At 42.2% G+C, this 26,552-nt stretch overlaps 1 protein-coding gene across 1 annotated transcript in view; it reads right to left on the reverse strand.

Annotated features, from left to right (window-relative positions):
• Window positions 1-1,533: 1,533 nt before the first annotated feature.
• The window catches only part of SEMA5B (sema domain, seven thrombospondin repeats (type 1 and type 1-like), transmembrane domain (TM) and short cytoplasmic domain, (semaphorin) 5B), a gene marked incomplete at its 5' end in the record, with an annotated part of 37,288 nt that continues 12,269 nt past the window's right edge, over window positions 1,534-26,552 (reverse strand). Inside the window, 6 exons of the mRNA XM_009081639.1 lie at window positions 1,534-1,689; window positions 18,559-18,764; window positions 21,876-21,920; window positions 22,846-22,995; window positions 23,894-24,064; window positions 25,824-26,042. Of these exons, the coding sequence (XP_009079887.1) occupies window positions 1,534-1,689; window positions 18,559-18,764; window positions 21,876-21,920; window positions 22,846-22,995; window positions 23,894-24,064; window positions 25,824-26,042 (947 nt within the window). The remainder of the gene's footprint in view (window positions 1,690-18,558; window positions 18,765-21,875; window positions 21,921-22,845; window positions 22,996-23,893; window positions 24,065-25,823; window positions 26,043-26,552) is intronic.

A 26,552-nucleotide genomic window follows, 5' to 3' on the forward strand; every position in this document is an offset into this window, starting at 1 on the left:
AAATATTTAGAAACACTGAATGATAACAGCGGTGAACTTGTTCACGTTGCTAACACACTGGATGTAATTGTACATTAAGCACCAGCAATAAGTTTCCTTTTTGCCAAACAGTTATGTCAGACAAACATCTGGTTGTAGACAACATGGCTTCTGCATCAGACTAATACAGTTCTTATAGACACAGTCACACACATACACAAAATTACATTTCAAGGCTGGATATACTGTTTAATAATGCTACCGCCCCAAATTACTTCAATAGCTGCAGCAGCATTCGTTTGTTGGGCTGTTTTTCTCAGAAAAATTGAAGAAATATTGGCAAACAATGCACATTACTCAGCTGTGTTACTATTCATTAAGCACTGACTGGAAGACGCTATAAGAATGTGCAGCAGACTTTCTGGGTCATGTCAGACTATGGAAACATTCCTTACAAAAATACCTTCCCCCTGCAAAGTCAGAATTATTCACTCTTTGAAAGCAAATGAACTAAAATGCAATATAAAACGAGAGGAAATATTAGCCCAAAGCATGGTGATTTCCCACAAGAAGAGCGTGGCCTCTAAAGTTGCCTTTCCTGGCAGACGCAATCAGGATCAAAGCTAGAACAAAAAGAGTTAACACTGTCTCAGAAAAAAAGAAAAAGGAAGAAAGAAAAAAGCCCATGGCTCTTGTGCGGCAATCATCACATCTTTTTTTCCAGTGATACAAACATCTTTGTTTGTTAGGCACTCCAAGTTCATGTCTCCGATGTTATTCCAACATTTACTTTTCTCAGTGTCTCACTGCCTGTATAATTTTCTTTTAATTAAGACTGGAAACATTCTGGAAAGCTTCTTTGGATAATGCACTTTGTGTATTGTTTTTCATCAGCTGAACCGTGTATTACCAAAGAAGGCTGCAGAGAGTATTTCCTGTAATATGAAAAGATTCTGTTGAAGATACAGGGAACACTGCCCTAGAAAGTCACTACCTTTTTTTTTTCCTTTCAGAAACATAAAAAAAATTCAAAAATAAAAATTAAAAAAAAGGAAAAGAAAATGTTCTTTAAGTTGTTGGCACGATGGAGTCCCGTTTGGCCTGTCTCATGAGCTGTGTGTCGTCCAGCACACTACTGCCCTCCTGGACCAGGAAGGATGCGCCTCATCAGACAGACACCCCTGCCCCAGGAAGCCACTTCTTGCCTTGCTTGTGTTGTGTGCTGCTGCACAGTGGCCACCAAGCCCAGCACAAACCACCTCCTTGACAAAGTTGGCCTTGGACAGCAACGCTGATCTTCCAGCCATAAACAGTTGCAGTAGTAAGAGCCACCTCCAGCCAAATATCCACAAAAGCTCTGCAGAATGGTCCATATGCATTTTTGTCCTTGTAAGGAGATGTGCTGTTTACAAGAAATACAATTAACCAAAGGAAAAAAAAAAGACCCTACTGTACAATATTTACATCTAGAGGCTGGGCCGGTATTTGGTCCATAAAATCAATTTAAAAAAAATCATATAGGAAGTTATCCAGTCCTGTAGGATCTGTCCATCATCAGCTGTTGGCAAAGGTCCTTCCAGGGGAGGCCTCGGGCCTGTAGTCATATTTATTCAGTGTACTGGGATAATAGGTTGTTGTGTACACATTGGTTTGCTGCAACGGGTAGAAGTTGGTCCTGTCATCTGGTATCAAATTGTTCTTGTTAAGTGTCTGTAAAAGAGAAGAAGAGATGACAGGCATGGCAACAGCATCACATAATTACTCTTCACTACCTGCAGACACCTCCCTCTCACCTGCCTTCTCCAACGATCTCTGCTGCGGCCACCACCACCTTCCCTCCGGCTGGGAGAGTAAGATGGTACCTTGCACTCACTATGGGACTGGTCTGTGGGAGACCACAGCTCCTGCCAGGTCTCCTTCAGTGGACCTGTGCTCAGCTACTGCTAGGGACAGAACCCAGAGCCTTCTCCAGAGCCCCAGAGTCTCCAGGTAGATGGCATGTTGTCTGAACATCATTGTCACACAAAACCATGCTGGGCCTACACAAAGGTTGGTGATTAATGGCAGAGCTCAGTCTAATCTCTTCCAAAATGCTCATGGTACAGCCTGCAACTCCCTCTCAAACCAGTTGCCAAACAGCAGCTTTTTCTCTTTGGAAGAGCAGGTGTGCATTTACCTGATCTCCATCTCCATTGGTAGATATCCAGGTTTGGACCCCCCGATATTAAGTGTGTCACTTCTGTAAGCTACAGTATAAGTAACAAATCATGGTCACTTTGGGAAAATCTAAAATGACTTTAAAAAATTTAACAACCAAGTAAAAATTGTCGGCAACAATAACATAAAAAATGAGAACGACCAATGCCCCTTTTACCACAAAAATGTAGAAATGGGTTTCTTCTCCCTCCCCTCTTCCCACCAGCAAGCAGGTGTTCCCCTCTCCCCAGATTAAAGCCCATTGCTATGCCAGCTGTTACCTATGCACAAGGATAAAAATCACATTTTCTGTGTGTTTGTGTGCAATAATTCCACAGAACTTTCTCCTGCATCTTTACAGTCATCTGATTTCTGTGAGTTTGTCTGAGGAACTTTTATGACATTTTCAGCTAACTCCTGGCTTAAATTTTTTATGCCTATCTCTGGCCTCTGTCACTCTGAAGTGCACCTTTAATGGCTGTTGTGCAGGGATCTCACTGCTTTGGTCTGGGAGTCAACACTAGACATGCTGCTACAGCATCCTTATGTTTTGGGGCACGGCACATTTAAAGAGGGTATGAGCATCTCTTCTTGTCTGGAGCAGAGATGGAGAGGTCTAATGAAGCAACTAGTCCTGGGACCTAACTGTTGTTCTGCCTTAACCTGATGCTTCTAAGGGAACCACTTTACTTCAGTTCCCCCTTGAGACAAAACCTCATACCTGAACGAGCAAATTGAAAGCTAATTCACTAATGTTTGAGTCCATGAAGTTCCCAGCTCTGTTAGTTTTATTTGACCCATCTAACTTCAGTCAGCTAAACTTCAGGCATTGTGGCTCCATCAGCAAGGTGAGAAGTCTCCTTTCTGGGTGAGGGCTGGTGCAGATGAACATTTCTGGAGAAGCCCCTGTGCCCCCAGCCCTGGCAGCAGTGGGGTGACCTGGCAGGAGTGAGTGAACAGAGTCTCTCCTGTTGTACAAACAGGGCTTAGCCACATCCCAGCTGTGACCACTGAAATGATCAGCTACCCCTAGGCTCAAAGACAAGACCACAGGCATTACATTTATCTCCCAATTTCTTTGTAATCAAATAATTTTATTGAATGGGGAGAGGGAGAGGAGGAAGAAAAGAAAATGCTTTCTTCTAATCAGCTAGCAGACTGATAGCTACAGCTACCCCAGGAGCTTACAACTCCTAGTTTCATAAAAGATGTTAGGAGCAACAGCTTTCCTATAAAAAAAGTACCCTGGCAAAGCAATTTCCTGATCGCTGAACCACCAAATAAGTTTTCCAGAAATGAGCACTACCTGAAACATGAAAACTGGAGGAGACCTAGCTCCCTCCTGGTCTGACTGCGATCTCTCCCTGCCTGGAGTCTCTAAAATGAGCCCACAGCACAGCACTTGTAGGAACCACGGAGAGAATTTGTCTAAGCACGTTCGAAGTGACAAATATTTATAAGGAATGAGAATTTGTGCCCTTCAATATGAAAGTAAGAAAAAATATGTCATGCTTTGCTCCCAGTCACCCCAAGAAATATTAAAATAGTGTGGGCAACAGTCTGCTGCTTTGTGCCGGAGCCTAGGAAACAAGGAAGGCAGCATCAGTCTTCCACTGCTTGCAATGCTTCCATGGGAAATTCAATTAACTGCTCTGTGCTTCCGTGTCTTCTGACCCAGCTTGAGAAAAATATCTGAGATCCCCTGTAAAAATGCACTTTACTAAGTACTACACTGAGTATTTGGGGGAACTGCTCTGTGACGAACCCCACGTGTGAACATGATGACTCCTGTTCCCAATTAGTGTTTCTAGTCCAGGACACCAACTGCAGGCACTGTAACTCCATGGCCACAGGCCACCACAGCAGGAGGAAGAGGGTGATTTCCACTGCTGCAGTCTGTCTGGGCTCTCTTGAACATGGTCCAGCATCCAGGCCTTGTCTGGGTCACTTTTTGGGACGCTTAAGACTCATGACATGCCAGGATTACCACTTCTGTAGCTTGGTGATATCAAAATCCTGACCTGGAATAGCTCAGGACCATCTTGATCTGAGCACAAAGACCTTGGGATTCTACTTTTCTGGCTTTTGGATGGAAAATCTGTATCAGTTTCGACATGTGCATTACAACAAATTGAGCATTTAATTAACATGATTTCCATTTTTTCCCTTCTTTCTCTTCTTATTTTCATATAATATTTAATTAGTAAAATCCTGACAACTAGTCCTTTGGCCCTTTTGGTTTTATTTTTGAAGGAGGACTTATATCTTAAGGAAATACCTTATGAAAATGGTTTAGTGGAATTTATAATGCAATTAGCTGCAAAGAATTTGTCTCCAGAAATGCTGCGATGGCAGTACTGTCCTAAATCAGCATGATCAATGTGCACTGCCTCAACATTTCCCCACACAAACTTATTGTCTGTCTCATTTAATAAATAGATGATTAGATTCCTTGGCACTAGAAACTGGTTGATATTTTGAAGAAGGGAAATTAGCAGCAGTGAATTTTAGAGATGTACACAGATACACTCATGCACTCCCTGCAGGAGGAGTGCAGTTAAATTTCTCTGGATGGGCTCCTGTGCTGCTTTACTCGGAGCTTCAATCCTTGCTCTCATCCTGCAGCTCAGAGATGGCTAACAACTGTCCCTTTGGGAGATATTTCCTCAATGTTATGTGGGTAATGCCATCAAGATCAGAGTCTCCTGACAACTTGAACTCACTAGAGTTACTGTGGGGATGAGAAGGGTGTGACCCCACCTATACCAATCAATCCCAACAGGAAAGGCAAGAGTTGTCACCACCACACAACTACTGCCAATCACAAAAACAAACACAGAGCAGATTCTGGCTCCCAGCCCAACTCCTGTGAGTGCCTCTTCACCTCAGCTACCTCTGAGCCAAGGCCTCAGTATTACAGGGGCCAAGAAGAGGTTGCTAAAGACAATGCCCAACAAGTCCTCTTGGAAGGACTTCAGTGTTTTTGCAGGGACTCCTCAATGGCTGCTGTTAACTAAGCTGACTGAAGCAGTGCAGCTAGCAGTAGAGCTCAGGCTGTCCTCAATCAAGGTTTCAGAGAAGGAAGAGAGACTTGCCTTTGCAACCTGAGTCCTCCTGCACCACCATCCTGCACCCTGCAGGGAGATGTGTCACCCGTCTGAGCACCCTCCAGACCTTACTGATGACACTTTTCCTGACACTCAACCTGTATTTTCCTCTTGCTGTCTGCTCCTTCCCATATCAAACACTACTGACTCCCTTTGCCTGCAGCTATAACCTTTTAGGTTGCTCAGTTAGCAGAAACAGAAAGAACTGAAAGCCTGATCAACATTTACTGCTGCAACATCACTTGTTGCAAAATCTCTGTGCCATACACACAATGTATTTCAAACAGGAAAATGTATTTCAGGCCCACATTTTGGTCCTATCCTGCCCTGAGAAGAAAGAAGCTTCTGGTAGTCTTGCAAGCATAATATTCCCCACAAATAGTGAGGCCAGACTCCGAGCTAATATGAAAACCTGTGGGATGTGCTTAGAAAAAGTACTCTATTCAACTAATAACTAGTTCTTTTACCTGCTTCCTCCCTTCCAGTATGGGCCATGCCATCCTGGCATATTTGATATAATTTGTTTCTTCTGGTCTATTCACCATTAACCCCAAATCGAGGACCTGTTAGCAGAAGGTTAGCCACCAGCATGGACTAACCCAACCAAGTGGATCACTCAAAAGCAGGCACAATTTCAGCTACTTTCTTTAAATGGCACTTTACTATACTGCATTGGCAGATACCTAATACAACAAAAACCAAGTCTCTGACTCAGGAACTCTTCTTTGTCAAACAGGGATGTTTTCAGATGGACTAAGATGGTTGTGGCTTTAAGAGAATGTGAAACAGCAGCAGCTTGCTCCATTATATGTGATCTGTCAACTAACCAAAAGGTCCAGTCTTGCTGTCAATGAATTGCATGTCCAACATGTCTGTTGTGCATGCCAAGCACAACAGAACCCTGGGTATTTCAATGTTTACAGAATTACATGAACAATTTGTGATCACTCATGCTAGTGTATTAGCAATTAGAACTAGAAGAGTGTGAGGGGAAGGGTTAGAGATATCCCCCTTGTGTGGGGCTCTACTCTGCAGTGTTCACACTGGAGGCAGAACTGACACACACTCTCAGGCTGTTCCTCCCAGGGTACAGCCAAGTGTTGGATGTGTTAAACATGACTGTATTGTGCCATATGCATACATTTAACTCTGTTCAGCGTTCTCCATTGATATTTTTAGTCTAAGTCATCATTCAGATTTTCCATTTGTTCCTTTTTCTCCAGCAAGGCCTTGCCACTACTCCCCCAAATTCTGCCTCTGCTCCAAATCATTAAGTCATTATCCACTGACCTACTTGCTTACATTCTCCCAGATGTATCAAAACATCTTTACACATAATAGTATGGGACTTTCAGTACTACTCCCAACTCCCATCCTACAGCTGCAAGTATAAGCTGTATAAATATTTCTTACACACATAATCAGATCAAATGTTTCAATTTTCAATATACGGCCACCAAATTTTCAAAGCTTGATTTAAAAAGAAAATTAATATCTCCCCACCCTCAATTAAAAGGAATCCCATATGTTTTACAAGAAGCTAAAGTGAAAAGGATACTTCTAAAAGTATCTGATAAACATAAAACTAATACCAAAATAAGGGCCATAATGTAGTTCCCACAGGGTAACATATGATGGCAAGATTTCCTTAATCTGCTCATGTAGAAAGCACTCAGCTTTCCAGAGCTCAGCATTCTCTCTGAGCTCCAGATCTTCTTTTCTATTTTGGGGGTGGTGTAGAGGAAGAGTCAGCAAGTTTCTCAGGAGTTTTGTAGGTTAATCTTCACCAGCTATGCAGCACCACAGTCCCAGAGAAGTCAGTGAACAAGGACAATTTTCCCCAGCCTCAGAGTTTCTCCACTGTTTCTGGGTCGATAGGCATAATTTCAGTTCTTCCACCTCCCACCCAGGACACTTTGCTCTTTAAAAAGGTTAAAAAAGCAAGAAAAATTTGGGTGACCTTCCTGGGCAGCTTCAAAGCACATTGTCTAGCATTTATGGTTACCACTACTTTAACCTCTGAAGAGGCTGAACAACAGTGTGCACCTTCCAAAGACCATGACTCATCAGAGATGGGTTCCTGTGCCAGGGCTGCATGGTTGCAAGTTTCCATCTCGAAATTTGTTTGTAAAGGTGAATGTCTCAGTGTACCACAAAGAAAAACTTCGCATTTCCTTCAACACAGAGTGAGTGCAGGCATGAAGGAACCAAGGGTAACAACTCCAATCACTGCTAACCCTGGTCATCCAGGCAAAAGTCTAAAACCAGGGTTCAGGTAGCAGACAGAAACTTTGTAGCTAACCCATTCCTTTTAGTAAATGCAAATGAAGCCCATGTGCATCCTGCCTCTGCAGAAATCAAGGACAACATTCCCACTGAACTCAGTCACACAATTATCCCTGAGAGAAATGAGCATTTCCAGTTTTCCTTGGAACAGCATCCAACAGACCTCCTGTAGCAACAGCGATGGCCATTACGCCCCTTCATCCCCCAGGAAAAAGGAGAGCTAAGGAGATTGTGCAATGATGTAATGAAGCCAAGATCCAACATTTAGGTTCTTTTGTGCTCCTTTTAAGTCACTTGCTTCTTGCAGTGAAATCAGATTGAGCAAAATGCCTTTTTGATGCAGATCAGCTGTTTGATGGAGCTAGCCATGCCTCCTTGTTAAAGGATGTTACATTTTGCTTTGCAGAACATCAGTCAAATACTTAGGGTTGTGGAAATATATTAATATTACAAAACATTTCCCACATCTCTGGAAGTACCAAGGCAGAGATCTCAGAATTATAATTAACCAGTAAATTTGGAAATAATTAGCATAATCATTACATTTCAACAAAATAAACCAAATAACCTCTTTTGGCAATAATTGACACCAGAAAATACATGACGTCTGGCCCACCCACATGCTCCCTTTCTTCTGATCAACTGGATGCCACAACACTGCTGTGCCTCTCGAGCCATGCATTACAAATAACCCTGGAAAGATGGAAAGTTGCCAGGAAGACCTTATGAGACCTATGTATTTACTCCAAGCTAGGAGTGATTTTTTAGACTTCAGTGATTCTTCTTTCTGATATCTCTTAAAAATTTGCTTAGTGTCTTATACTAAGCAAACTATCTCACCTGATGCTTTCATAAAATCTCTTAAGCTCTACCTACATGAAGTCAAAGGTAGCAGTGGCCAGGGTTTATGTACTGAGTTTTTCCTGATTAATTCAATAAGGCTGTTTGTAGGATTTACAGTGAAGTGGAGATCTACAGATGACTAACTTATTTCCTATATAAGAAGGCTATTCCTTTCAAAAAGAGATACACAAAAAAAATAAATCCCACCAGGACATTAAAATTATGATTGCATGTTCTTTTTGTATGGAAGCTTACTGTATCTTTAGACTGGAAATTCTTTGTTCACTGTGATTGGTAAATAAATTAAACAATCCCCAAATGATGGCAGCATCTGTAGATGTGCTCAGGTTGACAAAAGAGCTAACATGCAATTATAAGAAAATGAATAGCTACGGTTTTCTATAGCTGTTTGAAAATAGTTATTTTATCCTTGTACTTAGGAAGGAGTGAAGTTACATTACTGCCATTTCAAACTTACAAAAACCTTCAGAGTTGGCAGCAGAAAGGACCATTGTCAGAAAGATGCTTTGGCACATCTCTGACTTTAAGCACATGAGTAAGATGACAAAACAAACTGCATGTCATAGTAAAGCAAACCGAAGTATTGTTCTGAACTGGAAACTGAAGTCTGAGGAGTGGATGGAAATTTTCCCACTGGCAAGTGCAGGTGTCTAGCCTAAAACTTGCTAATTAGCCCTGCCTTGCCAGTGATTTGGTGGTGGCAACACCCATGAGGTGGGGTCCAGACACAAAAGAGGAATTCAGGACTGCCCCAAGCTGCTTCCCAATATAGCTGGTGCACAGGATATAGCAGACATGATCTCAGCTGTGTGGGAAGGTGCAAACTGTCTCCTTGCTGCACTCCTATGCCTTGCTGTACACCCTTCCTGGGTCTCCCATGTATTTAATAGTGTTACTACAGAGTCTCATCAGCTGAGCTACAGCACGTGGCCTTGTGCACGCTCTGGTACTCAGACTAATTCACAGAAGTATAATCATGGCTCTCTAAAACTAATAGTTCACATTGGGTGCGCATGATCGTCTGGAGCACTGGGCTATACTGGGCTTCAGCCAATGAGCCAGGGCAAGGTCTGTCTGGGGGAGGCAGCTCTCACTGCCTCGTTGCAGTTATGCTGGAGCAAAAAGCCTTGAGTTTTCAGGTGGCACCAGAGCTGCTTGTTCTGGTGAATTACCAACACAAGTCATGCAGTCTGGTGCCAGCCCACAGTGCTACGTTTAGACTGAGAATTCAGAAGGTGCAACTGCAGTGGTGAAAAAAAAGTAGTAAAAATAAAAGTAAAAACTGGGCCTAATTTGCCATCTGCTAACTCCATTCAGTCTCTTACAGTCTTGCTGCTTTCCAAATTCTCCTACCCTCTAAATAGCTGCTTTTGGATTATCTTCCTCAAGATTGCTTTGTTTTCTTCTCATTTTACATCTCACCTTGTTATTTCCTCTCTGAATTTGTAACCTCCTCAGGTCATTTTCTATTATTTCTATACCAATGGCAGTTTTTTTGACACACCTTCCAATTTAATATCTTCTGCTAGTTTAATTAACACACTGACTGCACTCTCTCCAAGCTCGTTAATGAAGATATTAAATAAAGCCAAACCTTGCATTATTGCTTGCAGTGCCCCAAACAACTCCTCCCCATAGCCCTGTTTGTTCCCATTAACAATTGCCCAATGTTCACAGTCCATTAGCCAGCTTTCAGTCTCTCCAGCAGCGCTTCTGTCCAAGCCAATTTCTATTTACACATCACAAGATTATTTAAGACACCAATACCACCCCCTTTTCTTTAGATGTATGGACCAGAGAAGCTACATTTTTAACCAGCTGAGAATCTGCCCTCATGCAGCTCAGTTTCGTGCTTTCCCTGCATTCTCTAATGCTGAAACTGTGCAAAAAGTGATTATGTTTGATTTCTTCCTGCTCAGCATTAGGTCTCAGCTCAGCTGTCAGTTCAGCCCAACCACCTTTCATTTCATCAGGGTATGTGATATGTTGCCTCTCAAATATTAATTCAGGTCTGCCTGCATATTAATACTGACACAGATTTGTTTCAATGAGTTTCCGTTGCTGTAACTGAGAGTACAGTCGAGTCAATTCCATTTGTTTCTCCTGGTTTCACTCTCTGGTATGGCCCTGACTGCCAAATTTTACAGATGAAGTGAGATTTAACACCCCATTGATATGCTTTGTTGAATGGGGAAGGTCCAGGCATACTCTAGTGTCTGTGGGCCTGTATGCTTACAGATGTTTTGTCTTATCCCCAAATCCAACTGGCGTTTCCCACACAGACTAACTGGAGCTACTTGTGTGACTTTAGTGCTTTGGACTTCTGTAGCTTGACAGTGACTCAATTAGCAGGGAGGAAATTGGCCTGCTCTCTCACAAACGCTTTTGTATTACCCTCTGCATTTCATGGCACTGGGGGTTTGCCCAAGATCCATGATATTTATAAAGGTAATTGGAGTTGTTCATTAGCTGGTTCTCAGAGACTCTGGGATACAGTCCATCAAGATTCCTTCATCCACAGACTTTCAGTTCTTTCCTTGATTCACATGCTTTGTGCCAAATCTCAGGACGATAATAGAGCTGACTTAATGAGGATTCCCCCAGCTACACGGGAATGCAGTTCCTCCTGCTTCCCCTATGCCAAACCTATCGTGCATGCATAAATGATGCACCAGGGAAAAGTGGCAACAGCTGTAGTGTTGCTGCAGCCTGTACAGGCTGCGTTGTGGCAGCAGCCAGTGCATCCTGAGCAGCCCTGAGCAGTCAATTACTTTTTAGGACAGGGTGGTCATGGTTTGGGGAAAAAACAGCTCAGGTATTTAATCTGTCCTCACTCAGAGCTGCCAAACACATTCTGGACATTGAGCTCTAGTCCTGAATACTGACACAGCTATCTTTACTTTGTATGCATGTAGCTCCATTTCTTTATAATTCTCCTTACACATCCATTATTTGTGAGTGGAACTATTCCAAAAGAATAGCAAGGCAGCTCTGCTCCAAGTGTAGCACAAAGGTTATATGTTTTCTGGCATTTATTGTTTGTCTAATATTACCCCCTCCCTTTACTTTAGCTCCCTGCCTCTTTCATGGCTCCCTTTAAACTCTTCTGCAAACACATAATTAATTCCTCCTGCACATCTTGGCAGCGCTGAGGATTTCCCAGTTCAGCTAATGCACATAACACTACTAGCCAGAGCTTCGAGGAGACAAGAAGGGGAGAACCACTTCAAACACCTGGACCAAGGGAGAACCATTAACTTCCAGCAAATGAGGTGAGGGTATATTTGAAATATTCCCCTGCTGACCAGTAGAGGGAAGTCATGTAAGTACATAGCAGTCAGTCCAGCACAAGTTTGTCATTCCCATTCCTGCAGTCCTTCATTTAATTCTCCTGCTTCCAGCACAGTTGGGTGGGTGCAGGCATGTACATGTCAACCTCTGAGAAATTAGGAAAGGCAAACATTGCAAGAAAAAGGTAACACCAGTTATTAGATCAATTAATGTAGCTGGAAAAATCAGATACACTTTTGAACACATTTGTCTGTCTTCAGTTCTGAAACAGCAGCTCACATGTTGAAAAACTTGCCAGTTTTTCCAGCTATACTCATTGATCTAATTAAAAACAAACCAAAACTTGTCTGCCTACAAACCTGTCTTGTCTGCATCCATGGATTGTCACAGCTGCAGTAATGCAACTCCAGAGAAAGGTTCACATGAGCATGCATGATGACTAGCCTAGCCTGTGAGAAGGCAGAACACGGACCACATCCTAAACCTGGATGTAGAGGAGATATGCCTGTTTGTAAAGGACGAGCAGAGAAGGCTGAGCCAATAAAGAAAAACATGACAGGATTAATATGAAGCATCTACCTCCAGTGCCAAAACTCAATATGGCTTAAAGAGGAAAACGAAAAGTCATCCCAAAACCAGAGTCTCTCAAAATGGTGGGACAGAGGGAACAATGAGGATTCCCACCATACAGGCAGCAGCAACAAGCCCTGTAAAGCAACAAGGGTTTGCATGAAAAGCGGATGGAGTGGGGACCCAAATCCCACTGGGGGATTGCTGTGAGCAGCTGCTTAGTATCCCAGAGGGAGCAGGAGCAAGGTAACATTCAGATCTGGATTGGCAGTCTCCCCTACTCTTAAATACTTTATCTATGAGAGTGTGATATCTGTGACTTGCACGCAGCAACCTGCTGAGCCCCTGCTGCCGTGGGGTGGGGACACTGCCAGGAGATGCACATCCCTCTATGGACACAATTCTGCCAGGACAGCCACACCTCCAGGCATGCTTGACTGCTCAATTTGACTCGAGCCAATGATATAAAGCAAAGAAAAGACACTAATAGATTTTGACTGAGACGCACCACTTAATCCTTTTTTCCCCATCAGTAAGCTCTCTTGCTTTCCCTTCATAGCAGGCATTATGCAAATCAAGAGTCCCCTGAAGTGATATTTGCAACTGCAGGATCATACAAGAAAGGGCACAATGCTCCTTTGCCAATACAACCCCCTGCCCCCTACTATTCTTTTTCAAATAATACTATATTCATGGTAAGTACTAAAAATACATACTCTACCATTCAAGCACTTAATGTTCTTAAATGCCACTTTGTTCAAGAGAAATAGCCTTTGTTGAACATGAAATTCACTGGGAACAGAATTTATGTTTCAATTTGATTTACTATATTTATTTATATATATATACGTGTATTTATTTTTTTTCCAGGTGATTACATCAGCTGAATCTCTCTCTCAAATGCCATGCAGCTAAAGCTAATACTTAAGGGAGACTTGATAACTTATTGATGATGCTGGGTATCACCAACTACTGCCTTATGTGTGAACCTTACAGCCACTTCCTGAGGCTTGAATGATGCACAGTGAAAGGGTCACTGGGAAAAGAAAAAAAACCTTCTATCACAGTGCTATCAGCCTATGTGCTGTGATCACTAAAAATAAATGGGTTAGCCAATTTTAGTTGGACTAGCAACATATCAAATTAAGCGACAGGACACTGAAACACAAAATTTTCCATGGAGAATCAAACATCCTCAGAGAACAAGTCTGACTTTGACAAACATTCCTCTAGGGCACTTAACAGTAGTTAAAGCTATTTAAACTTACACCACTGGCTGTCTCTTTGCTATAAAAAGAGGTGTGATTTTCAGCAGCAATGAAAATGACCATCACCAAGAGAGAGACATTTAAAATCCATACAGAGATCCACTTTCCTATACCCTGAGCTTTACTTCTTTGCAATGTTGAAAGCCACACCAAGCACCTAGCCTGTTGTTTTATTCAGAAGGATCCTTCTTCCAAAGACAGAATTGGTTTCTCTTTCTTAACTCTCCATGTTGGTATTTTATTGCCATGAATTATTTGGGATTAGTAATGAAATGTGGATCACAGGGTCCAGAGTCCTTCGCAAGGAGTGTCTGCTCTGCACTGCCATTTGATTCCCAACAGCACTGTTCTCACTTTATTAAAAAAAGTATTCACTGCATCTTCTAATTTAGAGAGTGTCCCAAGTAATCTACTGAACATTCCCCCTGTTTTCTGGTGGCTGCATCTATATTTGCTGTATAATTTTAGGCAAGTGCAGGACTCACAGCCCTACTGAAGTTAATGTGTATTGTTCTAATGCCCAAGAAAATTCAGGTATCAAATGATACATCAGATACTTAAGTTTCCCTCTTTCATTGCCATATCCTGTAATCTCACTCAGTTCTCACCTCATCTTTTCCCACAATAAAACTACTCCTTGACATAAATGACTATTTTGCTTCAGTGTTTGGCACTCAGCTTCTATGAGAGCAGTGGTGATGCCAGAGCAGATGCAATGCTTAGGTGCTCCCTCAGCTTATTTGAAGCATCAGTACAGAAAGAATTTGACTGTGTGACTCATGACTAAAACTGTGTTTAAGGAAGGAAGGACAGAAGGAGGTCTGTCCAGCACAATCGAAAAGAAAATCTGCAGAATCATCACCATAACCATCCTGCAATCTTACATTTCTCACTGATCCCATCTGGCCTGATCCAAAGGCCATTGGATTTTGGATTTGGACCAATATGCAGATGCTTTTGTCTCTCCAAATCCTGAGTAGAATAAAATGTTGGCTCTCTTTATTGGCAGAGGGTTTAGCAATAGGAAGAAGTTCAATCCAAACCCTTTCTCCATGTGTGGCTGTTCCAAGAGCTCCTAATTCACAAGGGCTCAATCTTGACCCTACATCCTCCCAGTTCTACTGCAGGATCATCTGGCTTTCCATCAGCATGACTCTAAGAAGTAACTCGGATAAGGCATTGAGTAGCTGAAGCAAAGATGTTCAAAAGGAGGATCCCCTTGCTGCTTTGATAGTTATTAACTAATCGACGTGGCAGTACTGGGAAGGTTGTAGGTGGTTCTGTAACCCGTCATGCCAAAATGTGAAAAGCAGATAATTTTTATTTCATTATGCTTTTGTTCTGCACAGTCTTCAATATTGTCAGAGTGCTGTTTGAACTTCAACCAATTAATGAAACATGAACTGCTTATTAGGTGACCCAAAAGGTCTCTTCCCTACAATCTGTGAATAACAAATCAAATTCAACGTGTTGCTGGTAAATGCATATGCATGAAATCTTTTGAGACATCATGGCTAAAATAGCTAATAATAAGCCTCACAGCATTCTTGAGAAGGCAAAACAGGGAGGGAAAAGAAGCCAGCAAAAATAAAACACGCTTCTGCAAAACACTGCCTGTGTGAGTTAGCGTCAGCTAAATGATCAATAGGTCACCATTATGTATGATATTTACATCTGATCTGCATTACTGCATTGCTGTGCTGAAATGTCCAACAAGGCTCATATCAACTAGCACTTCCTTCATTAAAATCTGCCTTTATATAAAATTCACCTTGATTTATGAGTTCGCATTCAGTGCTGTATATTTGAATGCAACATTGTGCCAAACTTTCTACAGTGTTCACCTGCTGATTGGAGGGCAAAGATATTTCAAGATGAAAACAAACTAAAGATGGTTGCAGAAGGTTTATTATTATCAAAGAATAGAAAATAATAGACTTGTGCATATGGCCAGCCTTCTGCTGCCATCAAGTCATTGTGTATTATCATTTTCTGCTACTGAAAATTAGTCTACACACCATATATTTCCTTAGTCGTGGACTTATTAACTCTTTCACACAGACACACACACACAAACCTACAATTACTCTTTTGCTTTTATTACCTAAAAAAAGTTCACAGTGGTGTTCTTGGTAGCTGCTGAATAGAAACTTACTTGGGTTTAGAATCTGGAATTTCAGGTGTTTTCACTTTCTTTCATACACACATATTTTAAATTCAGATGGGCCCCTATTCAAGCTCAGTCCAGCCCCCATATTCAGGAGGTGAATTTAAGCTCCTCCATCATTTGAATGTTAATTGTGTGGCACCACAATAAAACCACACATGCTCCTTGAATTTATGAAAAACTCCCTCCTGACCCTTAGAAAAAACCTGCCAGTTATTCCTAAATATAAAGCTGGCTAATAACAAGTTCTGTAAGTAATTACACAGCACAGAGCACACAGAGCCTTCCTCTTACTTCACTAATGCTATATGCTTCAAGGGAGCACTGAGGAACGGCAAATCTGTAGTATAAAATGGGAGATTTTTCAGCCAAGAAAGGAGCACCAATGGAGAAGGTGAGCATAAGGAAACATTCAAGAGGAATGGTGAAAAGGGGGCTTCACTTGATAAATAGATTTTAGCCTTTCTGTAAATCTCTGCCTCATTCACTACTCTGAAAGTGTATGGCTTCAAGTTCTTCTCGGCAAGTAGCCCCTTGCTCCTAAACATTTAGTTTTGGTCTGTCCAATGACTGCAGATTTATGCACTTGAACTCTTTCACTTCCTAACATTCTATAAATAAGCCCCATCTGGTCTATCTCTTCTTGTGTCCAAACCCCTTCCCTCCCCAGCCTAAATCATACAGTCTCTGCTAGCTAATGCCTTCCTTTAAATAAACCAGACTTTTCAAAACTTGATCTAATGCCTAAGCTCTTTATGTCCCTCGAAAGAAGACTCTAACAGCTGCTCACTGTTGCTATACACTAGATCAAGTATTCAGAGGTGGATCTATCAAAGAGGTCAACTCCCTCCTGACATTACATTAACTAATCTGCTGCTATTTTAAACTTTGCTTCGCTTTGTTATTACTTCTACTTCACTGCATCACTTGACATAGACATAGTGCATTTCATAACCCATTTACTCAATTGATCAAGATCGTTCCGTGAACAACCTCATCCTTCTAAATTTTAACCATTCTGCTTATTTTAGCATCATCTGATAACATATGACAACACAATATAAATCATGAAGAAAATGTTAACACAAATCCAGCTCTCTAACTACGTGCTTTTGGCCACAAAAATAAATTTGTCTCTTCTCTTCATTGTTTGCTATGTGAGAAACAAGGGAATACTCTCACTTGTATCATTATTCCTGCAAGCCTTCCTAATCTGGGTCTTCCTATTGACTTTACCACAGCTACTCACACAACTGAAAGGATTACTCTCATAGTTTGATGCTTCCAGGATCAAGTCCCAGTTCTTTACCTGTCTTAATAATTGATTACCTAACCTGTATATGCAGAGTGTGTAGAATAATACATCCTGTGAAACTTTGTTAAAGTCTCTGAAAATCCCAATATGTCTGCTGCTTCCCTCCTATCTAGATCAATATTTATTTAATTTAAAAAAGGAATCCAATTTGCTTGACATGATTTACTTTCCTCAAATCCATGCTGATTTGCATTATGATGCTGCACTCTTATTAAACTGTATGCAACTGTAGCCTTATGCTGCTAGCAAATGTATTTTTGAGACTGCATTTATAGGCAGCAGGATCCTCCAAGAGGTTGCAATGCCCAACACATGGAATTCACCACATTCTTATTGCCAAACTGGTCAGTTATTTTCCAGCCCAAACTGTTTTCCTTTACAATAGCAAAACAACATTGACTCTTTTCAGATTATTTGACGCAAGTACTTATTTCTGATGCACATTCACACTGCAAATCATGGCCATGTATGAGGAGTCATCCTGTGCTCAGCGCTATACAGTTCCTACACAGAAACAGTCCTCAAAACCCAGGGAGTTTAGACTATGGCAGTGGTCTCACAGCTGATCTTATTGTTGGTTCTTAGTTAGAAGCCAGGCCAGATCAGCAGAAACAGACAATCAAAATGTCAACAGCACATAGCTGTATGAAGGAACAAGCAGCTGCAGAGCTTCCTTCTGGTTTGTGTTCATGTCCCAAATAATGCTACACACTGTTCAAGTGACCCTAGGCAGGCTGTTCCTCCTGTGTTGACATGAAGCCTCTCCACCCATCCCACTGCTCACTTCTCTGATCCCAAGCTTCACCAGGAGACAGATGCTCAAACACGATGATGCACTACTGTCTCAGCATATTGTCTCTAGCACTCTAAGCCCTATCTGCTCAGATAATAGGTGGTGTTCTCTTTAGCAAGCAGACATGCCAACAGCATATGCCACTTCAGCACTCATGTCCTAAGGCTTCAGCACCCAACTCTGCTGCTGTCACTGAATTCTGCACGGCTGCCTATAGTAAGTTCTGTCCAGTACTGATAGAGAGGGCAGAACCCTCTCTGCTTTCTCATTCACTCCAATTTGGCAGTTCCCAAAGAATTTCCAGAATCTCATCCTACCAATAAGCATTTTCCCAGCTATTTGTCTAATGAAGTTTCCATTTTTATTCTTCCTCCCCTCCGTTTCCTCTTACCACGCACTAACAATGCACTGAACTGAGCTCTTACTGATTTTTTAGAGGACAATTTGTATACATACAATAGTCAGAATGGGCTGGAGTATCTTGGTATGTACTTGCCAGACTGGCATTCATCAGGACTGTGAAACAGAACAAAATCCCATTGCAGTAATGAGGCTTTTCAACCCCTTTGTAACAGTGGGGCTAAATGCCCTTTCAACCCCATGTATAATGCCAACAGCTGGGCACAGAAACACAAACCTACCCAGTTCCAACCATGACATACATACAGAATTTATTTAGGTAGTATCAAGCTGTTTGTGGCATTTCTCATCAAGCACCCTACCTTGAACTCCATAGGGGTGTACTTCTCGTTCTTGGGGGTTGTGTTGCCCTTGTAATGGAGATGGTTGGGAGTGGTTGGGTGGATAACGGTCGACTCCTGGGACTGCCTCTGGCAGCGCTGGCAGTACACGTAAATCACAAACGTCAAGAGGCTAGAGCCAAAGAAACAGGAGACCCCAGTGGCAATCAGATGAATGAGACTAAAACCTGCAAATGAAATGACAAGAGATGCTATTTTTAAAGAACAGCCCTTTTCCCTCCCCCGACAAGACCACAGGTGCAAATCAGAGCTATGACATCTCGGGATCATCATTAATAAGCTGTTGAAGCCAGAGTCTTACATTCTAACATAACCTGACATAATCTCCCTGCAAATCAGTCTCCCCACTGCAGCTCTGCCTTGTGCAGTTTAACAGGTTCATGCATTGTTTTCTCAAAGCTCCCTCCCTGTCTCTCCTCTCTCCCCTCTATTGATATTGAAACTAAACATTATGTTAAGCTGACAGCTAAAGAAATGAGCCATAGAAACAATGCACATTAATGGATTCCAAAGCATGTGCGTGTCATGGAAATAAGGGGATAAAAATGCTCAGTGTTTCTCTGAAGGGGAAGGAAGGGAGGGGAAAACCCTTTTTGTTGGCTGCCCAAAATGCCTATGGGACTGTGTGTGGGGTGGGGGAGATACACATTCCTCCCCCATGTAATCCAAGTGTGCTCAGCATTCTTGCTTACTCACAGGGTGGCATTGCCTTGGCTTTGTCTGCACCACCTTTGAGGTACATTTGTACTGCTAGCAGTGAAATAGGGGTCCTCAGGAGAATGGGAAAGATAAGGTGGGCAAAGGAAAGGAGAGAAATGCTTGAAAAACACTTCTTTGTTGGCTTTTTCCACAAATTGCAGAGATAGGAAGCCAATTGCAGGCAGGTGCTGGCAGGGTAACTACAGTGCAAATATTTCAACCAGAAATGCTTTGGACTATACAAGCCTCCTCCAGAGATCTCTCCACGTGGGACTGCAGCAGCACCCTCCAAGCCCAGCACTGACCTCTGGAAGGAGCTCTAGTTGTGCATCCCACATTATGGGAAGTATCTAACTCACAGCTCTGACTGGTGGGGGTGAAGACAAAGTCAAACAACATTCCTCATTCCTCCATCACCTCACAGAGTCTCACACCCCAGGGTAAAACCAACCACCAGCAGATCTCCACTGACAACAGAACAAACAGTAGAAGCTGAAGCAATCAAAGACAATCTTGAGTGGCAAAACTTTATGACCCTGTTGTATTTTGCTACGTGCAGGGAGGACTCTACAGAAAAAGAATAAGCTATGTTGACTTCAAATGCTACTGCCTTTCCTCTGCCTTTGCTCTGTCATCTCTCAAACAGGAACAATAGGGGCCCTAGTGCCTGGGGGGGATCCCTGACTGCTGGACCCCCGGGGGCCATCACATTGGCTCGGTGGCGACTGCAGTTGCCATAATACTTAAAAAGCCAATTCATTTGGACAGACTGCTGTGTTGACTTGACTGTGTGCAGAGAAATGGGACTACTGAGAGAGTGGCTTTAAATGAGGCTCATTCTTAGTCTGATCACGGTGTGCATTTTTTTGGTGCCATCTTGCATTTTAACTGATATGCTTTTCAAATAGCAGATTCTGCCCATTAGTCAATGGCTCTCATGTAATCTTTAGTTAAAAAATATCCTCCTGAGTTTAAAAAGAACAAAACTAATAGAGTTCTACAGCAAAGTAATGCACTTCAATTATTATTACAGCAAGGAACATACAGAATTTATTAGACTGATGAGCTACATTTATTTTTCAAACCACACTATAAAATTCTGTTGCAAGATTACCAATTTCTATTGTGTTTTGGATGATGACCCAAAAAAAACCCCAGCAGAAATATTATAATTTTCCACTAAATACTGCAAGACTTTTTTAAAAAAGACATTTCCTTTCTAAAAACCTCTGCCTGTTTTATATCACTCACGAGACCTAAAACACCGAGTATGTAACTGTGCTCAGTAAAGGCACATGACACACTGCCACATTCTCCTCCTGCCCAGCTTTGCTTATATTGCAGTGAATGTTTCATTTCACTGCCACATTTGCAAGTCACTACATAAAGCTCTCTTACATTTAACTGTCACCTTTGAAACACCTATCTGATTTTTCAGACGAGTTTTAGATGCCTCTGAGCGAAAAAAAAACCAAATTACTTTATTTGCAGCACGTGAGTCCCCAGGGAGGGAAGCCTTCTGGTTCATCACTTTGAAAATATAGATTTTCTGAGATACATCAACAGAATTTCTATTGATTGGCTTCTTTGCCAAATAGTGTAGAACACTAAGTAATAAATAATATTAGCTATGGTAAAACGTAGATTGTAACAGCAAATACAATGGTGGTGGTAAAAGAAGTAAATGTGGGTACAGTGTGTAACAGTAGAGTGCAAGCCATAGCAAGGGGTGCTGGAATTGAGGCAGAACCATTGCACCCCCTGAGGGAGAAGTAGTGACGTAGAAAGCAAATGGTACATTGCAGGGGCTGAAATCTTGATTCCATTGATTGCCCCACAGTTGCAAACCGAGAGGCCACATTGCCATGCCACAGGTGGCATGCCTGGTTTTGTCATGATCTCTACAGGGAGAAGAGATTTTGGCAGCCTGCAGATCATCTAGATTCCAGGAAAGCCGGGATGTGATGCTAGCAAGAATTGGCATGGCCATTAGTGAGGAACTAGCATTTTAAAACATGCATTTTTATCATGGGGGCTCCGACGGCAGTGGAAAAGTGACACTAATGTCTGGATCTTTCCAAGTTACATGCAGAAAGGAGACACAGTTTCTGTGAGAGGTGAGAACTTGAATGAAAGGAAGCGCTTGGAGGACAAGTATAAACCACTAATCTCATCCTATATCAGCAAAGGATCTGTCTAAGAGACCCTGTTCACTGAAATCTTTATAGGTTATTTAAAAGCACCTGCCTCCAAACAGCTGGAGGCTTACAGTGGTGGAATGGGAATATCCCTTCCTTCCTCCTGAACCATTTGCCCTCTGTGTAGAGACAAGCAATTGCTCCCCGGTAATTAATGACCCTCAGTGGTCATCCCAAACTCCCAAATAAATAAAAATCTTGGAACTGACAAGTGGACATGCGATACATTCCTTCAGTCTGACTCAGACAGCAAGACTCCAGTGGAATTAAGGCTATCAGTGGGATATGAGCTGCATAGATTAATGGTTTGGTTGATACTGCGCAGGGAGAAAAGAAGCCAGGTTAAGATAAAACCAAGATATATAGTTAGTGGTACTTTACCTCCACAGCTCGTGCTCTCATCGATGCTGGAGGCTGGCAGGATCACTAAACCAAGAAAGGAAGATTGGAGAAAGTTGTCATTTTGCCATCACTTTACTTCTTCAAGTAATTAAACCCCCTGTGCTCTAGACATGGGAAGGTGCTCACATGTTCTGCAGCAAGCTGAGAGTCTCTCCAAATTGAATAATAAGTTCAGAGTTTGAAACACATGCAACAAAATCTCTCCAAAGACCTGAAAATTTCAGTACTGTTACCTGATCACTCTTTAGCTTCTTCAGTTTAGGGGAAAGATGATAGTCGAGAAAGCCATGAAAAAGAATACCATTGCCTAGAGATCTCGGATTTTTAAGTCAGAGCACGATAATAAAAAAAAAAAAAAAAACACAAAAAAAAAACCACACATGGAAAGACATTATTCAGTCTAGACCCATATCAAATATTTGCCCAAGATTCAATTTCCAGAAAACACAGGGTGGAATATGCTGATGACCATCTGTCCATCAATAGTGTTGCTCTGTTATACGCTGGATTAATCTCCCCACCTCACACCCCAATTTTCTCCATCTGCCTCACCTTAATTCTTCAGTCTTTTGGGATACTTCTTTTGATACCTGAAATCAAGGACCTTCTGTTGCCCATATTCATACTGAGAACAGAGATGATTTTTATAACCCAGCCTGAGTGGAACTATGCAAGTTTAAAGTTTCAATTCAGGTGAAGCAATACTAGTTGTTTACTACAGATTCAGGTAATTCTGTTTAAAAGAAACCTTAAGCTGCCTAAGGGAATGCCAGTTAACCTTTGCCTGCCACAGGAGAATTTATAACATGGTTGCTTGTTTGCTTGCTTTTCTAGAAACATCCAACCCCAATTTATAATAGAGAAATTCTCAGCCTAGTTTGACAGTCTGGGCATGAGCTGCTCTCCTGAACTGGCCCACCCTCTCCCTCCTCGACGACTATGTACATACCAGGAATTTCATTATACAGGCAATCTTGGTACTGGGTGCTGTTTCCGACGCACTGGGAAGAGTCTGGGCTGTGTACCTCGCAGTAACGGGTGCGGTACTGGATGCCCTCTTCATTGCACAGGCTCCACTCTGACCACTCTGACCAGCCACCTGAAAGTCAGGATCAGAAAAACACACAGACAATGTCAACAAGAAGGAAAAGTATGCTTTGTAGATACCAAACTTACGCCATGCTGAAGGAGGTCTAGATCCTGGCCCAGGCCTCTCTCGCACATCTAATCCAGAGACCTTTAGTGAATTTGATTTTCTCAATACAAACACCAGTGCAAGCATCACATCCTACTTGTCAGGTTGTAGTTTTCTTAATATGGACTAAAGCAATCCTTGGTGGAGCACTGCACAGCATGGAGTTGTCTTTAAAGCTCCTGTAGCAACTCTCTGTTTAAAGACATACAAGGAGCTGGACAGGCCAATGTTGCACCAGGATCTCCAAGTTTTAATGTGGCCTCCCAAGATTACCTCAAGCAGCCAGCACAAGTTAGAGCACAGAGTTTTGCTGAGGCTCCTAATGGCAGGAGTCAGCCTGCACTGGATCAGAAATACACAAAGGTAACTCAAAACCAGCAAAGATCTAAAATCTGTCCTCTGAGTTGTAGCACATGTTCATCTGCTGTCTGTGAATGAAAAAGGAAGGATTGTCCCTTCAGCAGCTGTACAGATTGCTGCTTCATGACCCCTTTTGTTCATCTTGTAAGCTTCCACTTGAAGAACTAAGCTCCTGCTTTTTTCAATTGCTTGAAATGGATCAGCCATAAGTAAGATTTTGCCTCTCTGGCACCAGAATGATAGAGATAGGCAAAGAGTAAGGTGAGGCACTGCAGCTGAAAACTGGGATGCCTCCTTTTTCCCTGGCTCAACAGACATTTACTGAATGGCCAGAAAAACTTGCAACTGGTGGAGTTTCTGATTTATTTTTTAAACATTTTTCAGATGTTCCTTGCTCTCACCACTACCCAAGCTAACTGGAGCAGGGATGAGAACTGGCTACCTTCACATGGGTGTGTGTTGCAGAGGGCCTCCTCGGTGTGCAGGCCAATGCAGATGTCCTCTCCGCTCGACGGAGCTGGATTGGTGCAAGTCCTTGTGCGCTGGTAGTGTCCACCCCCACAGGTTGCTGAGCAGTGAGACCAAGGAGTCCAGCAAGACCACGAGCCTTTCACTGAAGGACATTGAAAAGCAAGGAGAGAGAGGTAGATGCCATTGGTTATTCCTCTCACTGTGACAAAACTGGAAAGCCCAAATATCTCACCTTCCAGACCCACCCTGCCCAAACTAGCTAGCAGATTCCTGCACCCCAGGACATTTGGGCCTGACAACAAGAACTTCACATGAAGAGAGAGTACAAATGTGCCTCACTCTGTGGATGCAGAATGAAGTCTATGCAGAAAAAGACTTTGCATCATAAAGTGCCAAAACAGAAACTATTCTTTATGGTAATCACTAATATTCACTGAAATATTCTATTCCTTTTCTTTTTATAAAACAGAATTGCTATTATTATTAAATGTTCTCCTGACACTTCACTTACAGCAACAGCAAATTTATTCGGGAAAAAAGTGCTGTACAACCTAAGTGGAGCTTACATGGCACCTTTCTCTAGTTCCTTCCTCCAGGAAACAGAAACTCAGAGGCTTTATTTACTGCCTCTGCTCATTGCAGGGGCATTGTACTTATGGAAGTCACTTCCAACCCAAACCATTCTATGATCTGAGCATAGCCCCATAAGAGGTTAATAAAACTAGGGAGGGACTTAAGATCCCTGATTCCCCTACCTCCCACCCACTACACTGCCTGGTTTGCAGGTCCACATGCCATTAATTCAGAAGATAATAACCTGATGACTTGGTGCAAGATAAACCCAGGATTTGTGTATATACATTGAGTGAGGCAGGGAAGGAGGGAGACACAGAGAAATAGTAATCATGCACTCAGAACAGATTGTAAAACATCATAGTGTCCAAAGGGAGAAAACAGCACAGAGAAAGGGCACAGACATTAGTGAAAAGCCACTGAGAGCTTCCAAAATAGTACTAATAGCTGCCTTTATAGTGCTAGAGTTATTTCCTTTTTATAGGCCATAGAGTGTAATATTTGACACTCCTGCTACACTCTTGCTGCACATTCTGATCATATCTGCATTGGAATTTTATCTTTGTATTGAATTTTAGAATCATAATAGTACTACTATAATAGAGCATTTTCAAGTGTAGGCCACAAACTATATTGCCAGAGGTAGGTAATTGCTGAAACTGCAAAGAGGCAAGGTAATTCGTGTAGGATCACTTAAATTTAGTTTAGATAGTTATTACAGAGCAAGGAGAAGGATAAGTGAGAGAAAATACAGTAGCTGATGGTCTATTACTACTATTCTGGACCAGGAGTGCAACATAAACATGAGGACAAACTCGAAAACCAGGAAACCAGGCAAGAATACTCCCTGCTGGCTGTGCAGGAAATGGTAACTGATGTCAAGAGTAGATGCCCATCGCAAGAACAATACGTAAGCAGGAGAGGGGGAAGAAACAAGTGTTCACAAGAAGAACCGCCACATCAAGCATCTCTATACAGTATTAAGCCACATTTATTAAGCCTGTCTCCTTATCAAGGAGCAGATGCACCATGATGCCCTCCACTGGATGGAGCATCACACCTTCCTGAAACAAAAAACTGCTACAAGCCACCATACTACTTCCTCTAGAGGATGTGGCTGTGTTACCCTCTGAGCTGAGGTGAAACCTAAGTCACTGCTAAAGAGCACATATACAATAGCTTTAAAAAAATTAAGGAAAAATCCCCCCAATTTTTTTTTTAAAAAGCAGCTTAGAAATACTGATTTTTTTGTTGTTGTTGTTGTTGCTCTACCATTAAGTTTTGGGAAGAACAGCTCTGAATTCATGCAGGAAGATGATCATGGTTACCTGGGCATGGATGTGGATTGCAGTCTTGGTACTCCATCGCTGACCCCACACAGGGCAAGCCACCATTTTTCGGTTCAGGGTTTGTGCATGTTCTCTTCCTGATCCTAAAGCCCAGCTCACAGTCCCTGGAACAGGAAGACCAGGCCCCCCAAAAGGACCAGCCCCCATTGATAATCCGTGCAGAGGTCTTACCAGTCTTGAGGAGGTCATCAACAAGAGCTTCAAGGAAAACAAACAAGACACCATGAAATCACAAATTAATCAGTTGTTGGACTTTGAAAAAGAGCTTCAGCTCATGAATAAAATCAGGATTTTTGTGTCCTGCAGAATAGTTTCTGCTGAAAACCCTTAGCAATAGTTTTGTTCCGCAGAGTTAAAGCTAAGCTAGGCACAAAAGAAATCTGTACACACACAAACTGAGTCTACTGATAACCTTGATAAATGACCTTTCAGAACAGCAAATTGTGGCAGTCCAGGCTGTGCCCTCAAGACACTGCCTTGGATTGCAGCAGTACTGCAGGGAACAACCCCAGGGCCAGTGCACAAGGGGAGCTCCAGAGAGAAAGAAAAGACACACTATCCTGTAGAATGGCTCTGCTCATCTTTACACCCTCATTACTTGCCTGTTCTCTTTGGGGCAGCCTGGCAGTAGCAAGAACAAATTTATACACTGCCATAAGTACAGAGCCCATGACTGTATTGATCTCTATGTCACAGGACTATCTCCAT

This window comes from Acanthisitta chloris, unplaced genomic scaffold, assembly GCF_000695815.1.
Source record: "Acanthisitta chloris isolate BGI_N310 unplaced genomic scaffold, ASM69581v1 scaffold18319, whole genome shotgun sequence".
NCBI lineage: Eukaryota > Metazoa > Chordata > Aves > Passeriformes > Acanthisittidae > Acanthisitta > Acanthisitta chloris.